The sequence below is a fragment of the Catharus ustulatus genome, chromosome 17 (assembly GCF_009819885.2).
Source record: "Catharus ustulatus isolate bCatUst1 chromosome 17, bCatUst1.pri.v2, whole genome shotgun sequence".
Lineage (NCBI taxonomy): Eukaryota > Metazoa > Chordata > Aves > Passeriformes > Turdidae > Catharus > Catharus ustulatus.
In genome coordinates, this window is record NC_046237.1 from 13,928,459 (window position 1) to 13,942,027 (window position 13,569).

At 37.9% G+C, this 13,569-nt stretch overlaps 1 protein-coding gene across 4 annotated transcripts in view; it reads right to left on the bottom strand.

The window, feature by feature from the left end:
- RBM39 (RNA binding motif protein 39) overlaps positions 1 to 13,569 on the bottom strand; it is a 29,368-nt gene that overhangs the window by 11,702 nt on the left and 4,097 nt on the right. For 3 of the 4 annotated variants that reach the window (XM_033074684.2, XM_033074687.2, XM_033074686.2), the window contains 8 exons: positions 12,336 to 12,385; positions 9,410 to 9,604; positions 5,028 to 5,093; positions 4,868 to 4,921; positions 3,397 to 3,514; positions 2,657 to 2,809; positions 2,044 to 2,181; positions 454 to 519 (listed from right to left, as the gene is read on the bottom strand). In XM_033074684.2, the coding sequence (XP_032930575.1) occupies positions 454 to 519; positions 2,044 to 2,181; positions 2,657 to 2,809; positions 3,397 to 3,514; positions 4,868 to 4,921; positions 5,028 to 5,093; positions 9,410 to 9,604; positions 12,336 to 12,385 (840 nt within the window). The remainder of the gene's footprint in view (positions 1 to 453; positions 520 to 2,043; positions 2,182 to 2,656; positions 2,810 to 3,396; positions 3,515 to 4,867; positions 4,922 to 5,027; positions 5,094 to 9,409; positions 9,605 to 12,335; positions 12,386 to 13,569) is intronic. The other variant, XM_033074685.2, reaches the window with a different exon arrangement.

The following is a 13,569-nucleotide window of genomic DNA, read 5'->3' on the forward strand; positions in this document are numbered from 1 at the left end:
GAGGAAAGATGTTTTCAACTGAAAGTTTCAGCCTCAAAAATTTTATTTCCCCTAAAAAGCTAAAATTCAATTATTTTCAGCAATAAAAAACACCAGTCTTTACTAGTGTCTTTGCCTGCAGAAGAGAGCATTTGCTTTTGCAGGCACTGACTACAGAAGGAAACTGTTCCCATCTAAACACATTTATTGCTCATACCCAGACAACTGTCAGAAACAAAGAAAAATGCCAGTGCTGCATCCTGCAACACAACACTTCTAGAATAATATAGTTATCAAGTAGCAATTTAGTAGCTCCTACACATACGTAACAAATTTAGATTACCTGCAGGTCATTACTTTTAGATTGCTACTATATAACCACACATATACACAGGAAGGTTCATATATAGATATTCTTCTACATGGGAAGGTTACACTCAAATTGTCTAAGAAACCTGGGAATTCTAGTCATACCGTAATGAATCCATATCCTTTTGAGCGTCCAGTTTCACTGTCCATCATGAGCTGAATACTTTCAATCTAAAAATAAGAATAAAGCTATTTATTATCAGACATTTTGGAACAAACCCATGATACCAGAATACAACATGAAAACAGGCCTGTCAAATACACACACATGAATGTGAAATTATTATTTTTATTTTTTAATTAGTTTCTCATTCTTTCCTCATTTCAAAATTAGTATACAGAGAGCTAAACAGGTATCAGACAATAAGACAGAAGCAGGTAAATGGAAGAGTTTTGAGAGCTCATCTACAAGTAGAGGCTTGGTCCTGATGCAGAATTCTAGCAGAACGAGCACGCAGATGTGACCAGATTGTAACTGAAACACAGTGATCGTGGTCCCTCACGCGCTGACAAACTCCGTTTTACAAGCTAAGAAAAGCAGTATGCATGACCAACAAGGGTCTTCAAGAAAAAGCTGTGTATTTTAATAACTACTGGTACATGAGAATGCCTAGAAGTTTACAGTTGCTGAATTTAAAACACATGGCTGTTATCCATTAGCCATAAACTAGCACTGGGAAGAACTGGAGTACAGGCAATAAGAAGGAAATATCTTCACAAGTCTCTATATAAGCCTCCTAAACTACCTTAATCCTACTGCCAGACCTTGATGGAAAAAAACAACCCCAAATTACCAGCAGAGCAGCCATGTGGATTAAAATTTCATCAATTGCAGCAATTTTCCAGGGTTTTGCACAAGAGATTTAAAGGGATATACATACTGAGTCTGAATAAAGCATGTGAAAAGCATATACTGTATGTATATGAGGCAGAGTTTATATGCAAAGACAGCAGGCAAAAACCTCAAACATTAACTTTTTAATATTAAGAAGCATGTTGTATATTTAACTTTCCCCTACCTAAACGATATATATCCCAGTACTGTAGCACAGTAGGACTAACATACTGTAACTCCAAAGGAAACTTTAGGTTTTACCTCCTCAATGTTTTATCTTCCATAATTCTCTCTACATAAACTTTATTACCACACTGCATCCTGCTGCCCAATGCTCAGGAGTGAGAATGGGTCAAAGTCAGAGATGTATATATGTACTACTAATTCATGGTCTTACTATCAGCTAAAGCTGCAGCAAAAAGTCATCAGAAACAGATGAGTACTATTCTCAGAAACCTTAGCCCCACTTCTGTGTTTCGTGGTTTAACCAGGGGAATGGGGCTCCCATTCACAATCCTGAAAGGGAAAGATACTAAAAGTTGTCAGAGCAGGATACAACAAAGAGAATTTGTCTGGTTTCAGAGTATTTTTTCCCCTGGTCCCCAATTTCAGGTATTCATTGAATTCTGAACTTCCTAAGACCTGCCATTCAAATTCACTGGACACCACCACAAAAGCAAGTTCTCATCTGCTCTCCAACACCACCCACATACCTATGGCCTGTGGATGCATGGGCACAGCAGTGCAAGAAAGACAAGTGTTTTGTGAGTATGAAGCTGAATTATTTCCAGAAGCTGACAGTGCTCTACAACTAAGCCAGGTTTTTCCAACTAAACACAACACGCCAAATGAAAGTTTACCCTGCCAAATGGCTCGAAAATTCCTCGAAGCATATCTTCAGTTATGTTGAAGTGCAATGATCCCACATACAGCCTCATAGGACCAGCACTGCCCTTCTGCAGATTATTTGCCATTGCTGCTGCTCGGTTTTTCTCTGCCTGAGGAGAAAATAAAAAGTCACCTTCAATAAGAAATTAATTTAAAAAAACCCAACATAAGAAGTAAATATCTATCAGACCTAAACTAGAAGATTCACCAAACATACAGAAGCTGCTGCATGATCTGCAGTCTATTCATCAGACTTGAACTGAAGAGCTACAAAAGACCATGATCGAGTACAGAGACAGATTCCAAAATGAACAACTTCATGCAGAATTCTGGCTTCTACCTAGTAAATTATCTGGACAGCACACACAATATAGCCTTCACTTTTGTAACACTGTTACTGTGAATTACTTTCATTTGCCTGTTATCTAGGGGAAACAAAAGTCCATTATCACTAGCTTAAATAATCATTCTTGGTAAGGTTTTCCAAACATTCAGTGGTAACCAAATTTTCAAACTTTATGTTTCTCATCAAGATACAAGAGGCATAAATCTGCATGAACAAAAATGTGATTTACAATTCCTTACCTGTGATGCCTGTACTATAATAGGTACACCCAGGACTCTCTGTCCAGTCAGTCCTATTGCCAAGGGCACTGAACTAACATCAACAAATTCAACATAAGCAATTCCCTTTGAACGTCTGGAATTTCTATCTGAAATCATTCGCACATCACGAACCTGAAAGGCAAGAACACAGAAATACTTTCAGAGAAAAAGGAAAAAACCTAACACAGCTTATTTCTCAGACATATATTCGTACAGAAAATTATTTGCCAAGCCAACAGCTTTAATTCTACAGCAGCATACACCCTTTTTTAACAAACATATCCCAGAGGCAAGCTAGCATTAAAACTGCTGTTTTGCTTTTGTATGTGACAGAACTTGCAGCACTCTAACGCCTTACACCAGAAACTTACAGCTGATAGAACAAGTTTTTCCAACTTAAAAGTTACATGAACTTTCAAATTACGCTATAACTGACAGACCTACCTGAAAAAAAAATATGAAAAATGAAGTTGTTTGAGTCAGAATTGCATCAACATGTTTTGCCTCACGTCACATTAACAATGAATTATTGAGACACCATATTTTCATGTTCAAAGCTTTTAATAATTAGTTTATTGCTAATTCCCTTTTGCACAGGTATAGGAAAATCTAGAAAACCACATGTGTGCAATTCTGAAAAATTATCAAAGCTGTACTTAAATTGTACTAGGACAGCTTGAGGCATAATTCAAAATGATTTTAACTTCTGTATCAATTACCTTCCCTACTGTAGAGAAAAATTCTTCTAGGTCTCTTGGTCGAATTCTTGCAGCCAGTTGCATGCAGAACACTGTTCGAGCATCCCTCTCCTCAGGGGTAAGATTATCAATAGGTTCTCTGGAAAGAGTAAAGTACAGTTAAAAAAAATCAACTGAATTAAGATAACTCATCTCTGGACCACACATGAAACACTAAATAATCAGTACTTCACAGTCTGATGGGAAAAAACATGCCTGCTGTATTAAAAAAAAAGGTAAAGTTAAGAACTGTAGGGAGTACCAAATACTAACATGGTCAATTATAACATGACTACTCCTAGTTCAACTGTGAGCATCAAATATTACTGGAAGATACTGTTTTATGTGCAGAAGCATAAACTAAACACAGGTACCACTTTGCTACTGTCCAGAACGGGTACCAGGTACCACTGTAAAGCTTGCATGTCCTTTTCATCAAAGGGATGGAAGGACAAGAACACAAAGGCAAACAGGGTGAACTAGCACAGACTAGTTGTCCAAATTCTCAAACTAGTAGTGTGAGCTAGGCTTTGCCAACTCACATCTGGCATTTACCCAGTCACTTTGGAGTCACTATAGCCACCACATAGAACAAAACGGACACCCATTCAAGTAGAACTGCCAGTCCTCTTTTCAGTTTCAGCTTGTTAACCCATAAAGAAGTATGAATAGTGAACTACTTTGATCCTTGATACATAAAGAACTAGAATAATTTTATTTTAATACTGAACTATTAGCTGAAATTAGATGCACCACTTTTACTGCATTAAAGCTACCAATCTAAACTGATCTGACTTGTACCGAAGCGTAAGTTATACAAGAAGTAGCACCGTGGATGGATTGAGTTTCCAGCCATGTAGTATGTATTTTTATTAAAATATTCACATAGATATTAATCGCTGAGAAAAATACAGCAAAAATTTAAATCAAATTACCTCAGTAAGAGTTTGCGAGTCATTGAAAAACAAAAAGATTAATGTAAGAGAATAATCTCATTAGCAAGTATCTAAATCTTATTCCTTTAAATGAGAAGCCTAAGAATGGCTATGCAGCTCCTAGACTGCAGAGGCCTATAGCCTCTCAACAAATAATATGAGTAAATACTGGACAGAAGAAAGAAGCATTCGTACTTTCTCATTCCATACTCTAGATTATTAAGTACAATTTAGCAGAAAAGCAAATTTACATCACAATTAATAGGGAAGATATTGAGAATACAGAAACACAAAAAACAAATCAAGAATTGTTTTGGAAACTGACATTATTTACAACCTTTTATGACACGGGGAGAAAGCAACGTATTATCAATGTTCTTCTCTCACTGGCTTTCTGAGTGATTTCCAGCATCTCTTATGAGCATAAACTGGAGAGCAAGTAGTCATACATTATTTCACCATCACTTTTCCAACTCCAACAAAACCAAACAAACTCAAACACACATAAAAAGTCATACCTAACAGGGCTTTTGTCTTTTCTGAAAGGACTTTTGCTTCTGGAGCGACGTCTGCTAGAAAGAAAGATCAACATGGTTACAAGAAAACCTTCCAATATACCACCCCTGGTTCTAAACAAAACCTATTAATGATGCAATGAAAAGCAGAAAAGTCAAAAACCTTAATTTGATGCTGTGAGGTAGACCAATCTTCCCTCTGATGGCAATGTTGAATTTTGGACCAGAACTATGGCAGAAGAAAAGACAAGACACCTGAGTACTTGAATTCAAGATATCCTGTCTGTACTCACATTATACTGCAAGTGCTCACCCACCCTTGCCTCTGAACTTGTCAGCATTTCCATTACAGCACCCACAGCATGCACAAGATTATCAACTAGTTATCAACACATGCAGCACTTCAGACCATAAGGCACAGAATATGATGCCCTCTCACTTTCACCTACATCACAAAAGCCCAGAATATGCAGGACTCTTCATAAGCCACGCAGCCATGGCACATTTGTGTGTACAAACTCTTCCAAGTTAGTTATAACCATTTTCACCTGGTTCTTTTGTCCACATGCAAGTTTTACATACTGATGACTGCAAAGCATAACATTCATGGCCTGGAACTCAGCCTCAGAGCTGTATGCCAAGTGGCACTGGCAGGATTACTTGCTTGAGTGTAACATTTTAAAATCAGAAGTTCCATGAAGTTTAAGGTGCAAGGGCAAACTAAAGTAGCTCCATGCAGACACCTGCAAGGGACACATTCACTAATGCTGTCTCAGCTCTCATCACCAAAGTGCTGCAAATAATGTAAATGAAGCTTCCTTAAAATTCCTAATGGCCATCAAAACACAGAAGCAGTGAACCCAGCTGTCAGCTGCATACAGATATGTAACCACAAAAGGAATCCAATCTCTTGACTGAATCTAATTTAATTCTCCAGGCATCACAGAATCTGTTCAAACTAATCTGCATTTTGTTTCCATGTTAAGAATAGTCCTCTTGCTAGTTAATGGGGCACCCAGGAACAGACTCTGACATGAGCAGTAAGATTCATCATGTTCTCCCTGTCTTTGATCTCCTGGTAGAGAGTTGTTCAAAAGGCAAAGAACAACACCTGTTAACATTCTTCCTGTATCTCCACCAAGCGCAGAGGCACTGCTGCACAGACTGAATGCTGTGCACTGGGCTTTGGCTTTTCATCTGTACACAATTGATTCTTTCTGCTGTGGCTACAAATTGATGTGAAACACCCTGAAAGACACGGCAGGCTGAAGACATTAAGTAGTCTTTCACTAAATCCATTTGGCCACGCAATTTGTCTGAAAAACGTCTTCTTGCTCCTCAGTGGAGCAGTAATGCTTATAGTTAAACTCATCATCCACCACAAGGAGGAGGATGCCCATTTTTTAAACATGTCATGACACAGGTGGAAGTAGTGTGCCAAGATCCAAAACCATGCTGGCCAGGTTAAAGCAAGGGAAATATGGCCCTGTACAACACTGGAAAAAAAAATAAAGAAAAGACCATTTAGAAACTACTTATTAATAGAAGATAACTACTTATTAAGAGAAAATAAGACATAAAACACAGGTACATATCAAGATGAGATCAGTATTGCTCAAAAATCAGACTTTTTTTTTTTTTGCCTAGAATAAATTACTCCATTTCCTGCTCAAGTCCAGACAAATTCTTCTGGGCGTGGCCACTCATGGTCTTCGTTATCTATGGGACACTGGCCAAAAGCTGTATCTGGAAATACTGGTACTAATTTCAGAGGCTACCTTCTTATCAGACATGGGATTACCTTGCACCTTCACATCTGAAACATGGTGCTCTCCATTTCAATTCAAATGCAGCCAGAAAATGCAAGTACAGCAGACCAACTAAACAATTACAAATTAAGACCACAAGTTTTCAAAGAAATGGCAAAAGTAATATTATAAGTATAAACCTACTGAATAACAAAACCAAAACACAAACACAACTGAGATTTAACAGTTTTCAAATACATGCACAAAGCACGGGGAGGAAAAAAGGGCAAGGAAAACCCACAACCCACCATAACTCCAAAAAATCTCCATTTTCACTCCTGACTAGTACTATCTTATTTACAGAACTCCATGAGAGCAACATTGAGAAACCCCAGACCACTGGAACAGACCAAGCAGAAAGCTGCCTAGGTCAAGGTGAGAGCCCAAGTTACCTTCTCAAAATCTCTTTTCAACAGAATTCTCCCTGTGTTTTTTTCTAAGCAGACTTGCTTGTAAAGCTGTAGATCTGAAGTAAAGTTTCTTCTTTGCTTCTACTGTCTCTACAATTGTTGCCCAGTTCCTGCTAACCTGTACGGAAGCACCATGTCACAAGCCATTAATCTGTATGTCTAGGAGTCACCTTTGTAAGCCAAAATCCTGTGTGCAGCCACATCACACACTTTCACAAAACCTATGTGATGCCACATGGCCCAACAATAACAATGATCAGGTCAGAAGACAGCCAGCAAATTATCAGCTTTTACCTGCTAATTCATATTCAAGACTATAACAAAACAATGCCAGACAAGGCAAACCAAATCCAGGAGAATCAAGGAACTTTCAGTTGTCACTGCATTAAACATGTTCTCCTAACAGCTTTGTCTAAATTCTTGGTTTCAGAATAGAAACAGGATGGTCTAAGTGACTTCTACTGCATGTTAGCAGCAGCTGGGATTTGCCCGAGAGGTGTCTAAGCAAGACTGCTCAGACAAGTTCCTTCTCCTAGAAGACCTAATGATATGCTATGTAACACTTAAGGGACAACATATGTGAAAATAACATGCGAAAAAAAATCCCTGTGAATGCTAAGCAATGCAAGCCAGACAACTCGTTTTAACCTAACCTTAAAAAATTAAAGCATTTAACCACAATTACAAGCCTAAAGTGAGAAACTTGAAGTTTTTGGGTTCTCAGTAATACTCACTTCTCCTTCAGAACTTCTTATACTGAACTTTTTTCTCACTATTGCTGAGATGCCTCATAATTGCTCCCAGCAGCAAGACCATCTCAGTTTACAGATATCAGCTTGAAAATGAGCCTTTATAAAGCTCGTGAGAAATATCACAAGGAGGAGGAAGAGTAAAAAACAAGATAAAATAGGAGTCATAAAGCAATTTGATGTGGATGCTGCAGTCAGCTACAACCTGTCAGCAGTACCTCCAACCCAGAACCACTGGAACAGCTCCACAAGGAGAGATTCCAGAAATAAATTCTCCAGCCAGAAAGAGTTCTCTGGCAGTCACTTTTGAAACACTGAGCTTATGGCACTGATGCAAAGATGACTTTTTCAAATGAAAGCTCAGTATTGCTGAATCCAAAGGTGACTGGTGATGTAGGAGGTTTTATCCCTTAAGATTTTGTCCCTCTGAAATTCAGCCATCTGTTGTACAGATTTAAAGGTGGGTGGGTCCCTGCATTTTAAGCGCCTTGAATAGGAACTCTTCACAATCGCATCTTCTGAGGTCCTACTTTTCACACATTTAGAGCCCAAACTAGAATAAAAGGACCACTCATCATCTGCAACTGAATTACAGCTTGCTGACTGTCAACAGTCAACACCACAGCTTCTGGAACACACATGCCTGCCCTATACCAGTCTTCCACAAAACCATCTAAACACACTAGAATTCTACTTGGTTAAATGAAAGCAATGGTTTGGCAACTGAAGCAGCAAAAAAACTATGAGATGAATAAGCACAACTAGGTATCCTCAGAGCATACTACATTATCCCTGCTTCTTGTTCACTGTGTCTCAGAGGAACATCAGAGGAATCACCCAAAACAGCTATGGGAGAGTGTCAGGATAGCAAAAAAGACCCCTTGCAACTACTTACCTTTCCGGCATAACATAGTGCATTAGAACAGGCATGGGTTATTGTAGTGCTATCAATACTTTCAACCTCTACTTGCAGAAATTATTTGGAAGACCAGAACAGTGGAACTTCCAAATTTCTCCAGGTGAAAAACCTTCTCACACCCAGTGACAAGAATAAAAAAACCCTTCAACACAGCAGGAAGAATGCAGCAGCTCCCAACTATAAGATGAGACAAAGGACATCCTTTCCACATAATACTGCACTGGAAGCGGGATACAGAAGGCTGAAGGTTTTCATCAAGGCCCTCTGTACCTTGAACTACAACAGTGGCACCAGCATAACCCAACTAGCTAAGGTAATCTTACATGTGCCAAAGAGCTGTAGCAAAACAACTCTGCACTGCTGATATCTTTATCTTTACAACTGAAGCCCAGAGCAAGCAGTGTACAAAGGCTCTGATACTCAAGATAAAGGAAAAGCAGGGCTGATATATTATGATCCCCACATACACAGGACTGATGATATACAGCACGCCACTACACCTTAGAGGACTCAGAAACTGCAGTAGGTTTTCATTATGAAAATGCTACCTTCTTTTCTATGATAATTACTGACCAATTTAGACAGCAGAGAGTGAAGCTTTAACCTTCCACATTTTAACACTGAAGCAGCACATACAAAACTCTGAACAGATAACCTACTAGGGACTTCTATAGCGGCCTCTGAATCTGCGATCTCTACTCCTGGACCGGCTGCGTCTGCGTTCTTTGCTTCTGCTCCGTTTCCTTTCCCGGCTTCTGCTCTTCTTCCGTTCGCGATCCCTGCTCCGTTTACGTTCCTTACTTCTGCTCCTCTTTCTGTCATGGCTTCGACTTCGGCTCTTGCTCTTTTTTCTCCTGACAAAGAAAAGTGCAACTTCAGTTACACACATAGTTCAGTGTTATTTACCCCACATTCCAGGTTCCTCTGATGTCACAGACACTGACAGGAAAAGTTGCAACCTGTTGGTATTTATTTTTGTTAAATGGGTGGCTAAGCGTGTCAGCAATCTTCTATCATGATCCACATGAAGTCTGCAACTGCACATACTTATTTAAAATGTTTTAATGGCTAGAGAATGTTTTCAGCAGAATAAAAAGACTAAAAACCCATTTCCTGTGTTAGACCTAGTACATAGCAATTGCAGTACTTCATGCGGTACTCAAACATACTTTAAACACAGCTCCATTACTTTAAAAATAAATGATACAGCAAAGTAAAACAAAAAAACAAAAATGGAAAGGAGGTGGCAAGTCTGAGGGAAAGGAAGGTTCTTTCCTCTTGATACTCCCTGCCAAGAGTCTTTAACATGCTGCTTAAAAGTTTTGCTTCCTACTTGCTACTCCCACTCATAAGCCACTTGCTTTTTAAAGTCTATGGCTGTTACACATTTGAGGCAAACTCCAGATTTTTGTAACTTGACCAATTTACTTAGAAAATTGAATGTTCTAAAACCTGCATGTCAATTATACCTCATATTTGAAAAATAGTGAGCAACTGTTGCATTATTTCATTTGGATTGTTCACAGCTTTCTTCCTCCACCTCAGCCTCACCATCAAAGCTTACAGTCTCCTAGTTTCTAAAATATGTCTGTATATGTACATAAGACACATGTCAAACAGATGCCCAAGCCAGCATTTTTGCTCAGCAAAATAACCAACTTCGCTGTTAAACTTTTGAAGTTCCTTTGTCATTGATTTTTTCCTCCTTCAGATTTCATATATCATCTCTTCTCAATGTGGTCACTCATACTCTTAAAAACTCTTCTAAAAGGGCACATGAATTACAAAATGTTCATCCCTGTGGAGTTTCTATGGCTATGTATAAACTAAGACTTCTAGTTAGTTTCAATTTCTGAAGTAAAAAAATAAATCTCACTTGCCACATCTGAGCCTAATTACTAACAGTTTTTGCTCTCCAATCGTCACTTAGAAAGGCCCATTCAAACTATCTTAGTATTTATCTCTGAAAAAAACATTTTGCAATTACATTTTAAACACCAGAGTATTTATTTTTTTCTTATCTGCCATAGTCCATTAGTCTCTTTAGTATTTTTGTACGGACAGAGAAGCTGCTGTATCAAAACCTGACATTCAGAAGCTTCACAATTTCTGTTAGTTCTCTATTTCTGGGTGGTGTCACCAGCATTACTTAACCACACTTTTGGCTGTAACATAGTTTGTGATACTTAGGCCCACACTATTCCTCTCCTCTAGGATCCATCATTTACCAACATTTCCCCAAGATAAAACCCTAAAACACTCACTGCTAAAGTAGCTCTGAAAAACACTCCCTGGAGTTCACTATACTGGCCAGTACCACTAACTGTAACTGCAGCCACTCTTCACCAATGACACCTTAATTCACCAATTAATAAAACAGACAGTTAAGTATGATTTGACAATTACTGAAAGCTACCCGTTGTTAATTTTTTCAAGTTGTTGATGTTTGCTGTAGATTTTCCTGACAGTTTCAATCTTATTTCAGTATTCGCCCAACTGAAGTACATAAAAAATACCATTTGAACACAATTTGATTGTTTTAAAGCAAAGCAGGAAGTATTGCAAACCCTACATACATCTTTGTCTTCAGCAACAGAGTACACTGTCACACAACACAAACAAAACAGTTCTTTAAAGATTATGGGGAACAAGAACTGTATCAAAATGAACATCTAGGGCTTAAAAATATTGATAGCAGCTGTTTTTGCTGGGGTTTTAGAGGTCTCAGTATTCAGTAAGAAAATTATTTTCACAGCATGATTTAGAACACAAGTAAAAGGTAAAATCCATTTCAGATAATTTGATTCCAACCTAAGTCTGACCTTGGAAAGGGATTTACAATTTCCCAAATATTTACAGGCCTGAGAAGAAACTTCCTTTGGAGTCCTTCAGCATGTCATCTATATGACTTCAGAAGGTGACAACAGCACACATGCTGACTTCAGTGTATTTCGGTAATACAAAGTTAACTTGTTACTGTTTAGTCAAACTATCAACTTCGTAATTGTTCTTTTTACATCAATTACCTCTTCACCAAATTATGCTTGTATGGTAAGGAATTTATTTTACAGACTTAAAAACCTATTGAGTATCAGCAGGTGTTCACACTCTGGAATTATGCTTGCTGAACAAGGTGGGCTTGTACTTTTTTTAAAAACTGGTATTATAAATTTTTAAGTTTTCAAAGGGCAGGGATGAAGAGAATAGAGCAAGGCAATCCAACACCCTAAACCCTTTCAAGAAAGCACTGGTGTCTTCAACTGCTCCAAATCACAATTCTACAAAAAAAAAAAAAATTAAAATCCAAAATCCATTGCACAGTTAAAGTAACAAAATATTTAAATATGCTGAACATACCAAGTCTGTATTTTTCTCTGATTCTAGGTGAATGTTTCTGCAATTTTGATTACATTAGTTGCAGAGGGTATTAACTACATTTGTAAACAAAAGAAAATTTCCAAATTCCTGCAACTGTAAATACCAAGCTTTTTCAAATTATTTCCTTAAATACTACTGATGTAGATTCACAAGTCCACGAAAATCAGCAGCCTGTACCCAAATGTAGAAGATTGAGAAAACACTTACTTCTTGCTTCGTTCTTCATGGCCATTGGCACTGCTCAATTTGTTCTCATCCTAAGCAGGGTTGATAGAAGAACATCGTGAGGACGAAGCGGAAATATTTCAAGTAGTCAAAGGGTAATGGGAATAGGAATAAGAAAATAAAAAACAAAAATTTTAATACTAAATTACTTGTTTACAGTTTAATGTGGAAAGCTTTAGAAAATTTAGGTAGGCATGTTTAACCACTTTGCTCCTTAAATTTAAGTCATACAATTACAAAATACAAGACTTACATCATTTTAAAGTGTGTATTAAATTGTAGATACTTCCTTACATGGTTTAGAGAGCAAGTTATCCTGTAGAATTCAGCACTCAAGTGGCTAAATGTTATTTCTATAAAATTTAAGAGGAAGTCTGAGGTGTTTGCGAGCCCCTCTGATTAGTACCAAGGCTATATCTCTGCCTAAGCCCCGTGGCTACACTAGCAGCCAGCCACTATGGATTTCCTGTGACCGATGCCATTCCCGAGATCTTCACTCATTTTCGATGAAGGGTTGTAAGAGCTTGATGTCACCTCTGTCACACATCTCGCCCTGAAGCAAACAGGGATTCACACTGCTTTAGTAACGTCGACTCCCAAGAAAGCCATCAATAATCCACCAGTCCAGCCTAAACATTCCCTATTTCCATACCTGTTTACATGGAAAATATCCATGTTAAGCCAGGACACAAGAATTTCAAAACAACAGTTCACAAATTTCTCTTCAAGATGTAAACATAACTGCTAGATATTACATAAACTAAACACACCACTTAAAACTTACAAATGCTCATCCAAAATTCATTACATGGTTGTAATAAACACTGCGGAACAGACTAACAATAGCTGCTATATAATTTATATACTTGGCTTTACAGTTTAATCACATTGGTTACATCAAAAGTACAATTCCTAGGCGATTTAAACTTATATACATTTCTTTCAAAATCAGTGCTAAAGCATGCAGTCTATTAACACTTCACCACCATCTGGTGGAAAACAAAAAAAGACAGTATTCATTTGCTGCTGGTTTAAGTGAAAGACATCACTAAACTAACTGATAAAAATTTCACAGAAAAATTGACATTTCCTAATTAAACAACTGGGACAGAAGAATACAAGAGCTTATTTTAGAATAACACCGCAGACTGTGATACTGTCTTTTACTTGCTAAGAACATTCTACTCAGGGATCCAAGAATTTCTGTGAATTCGTT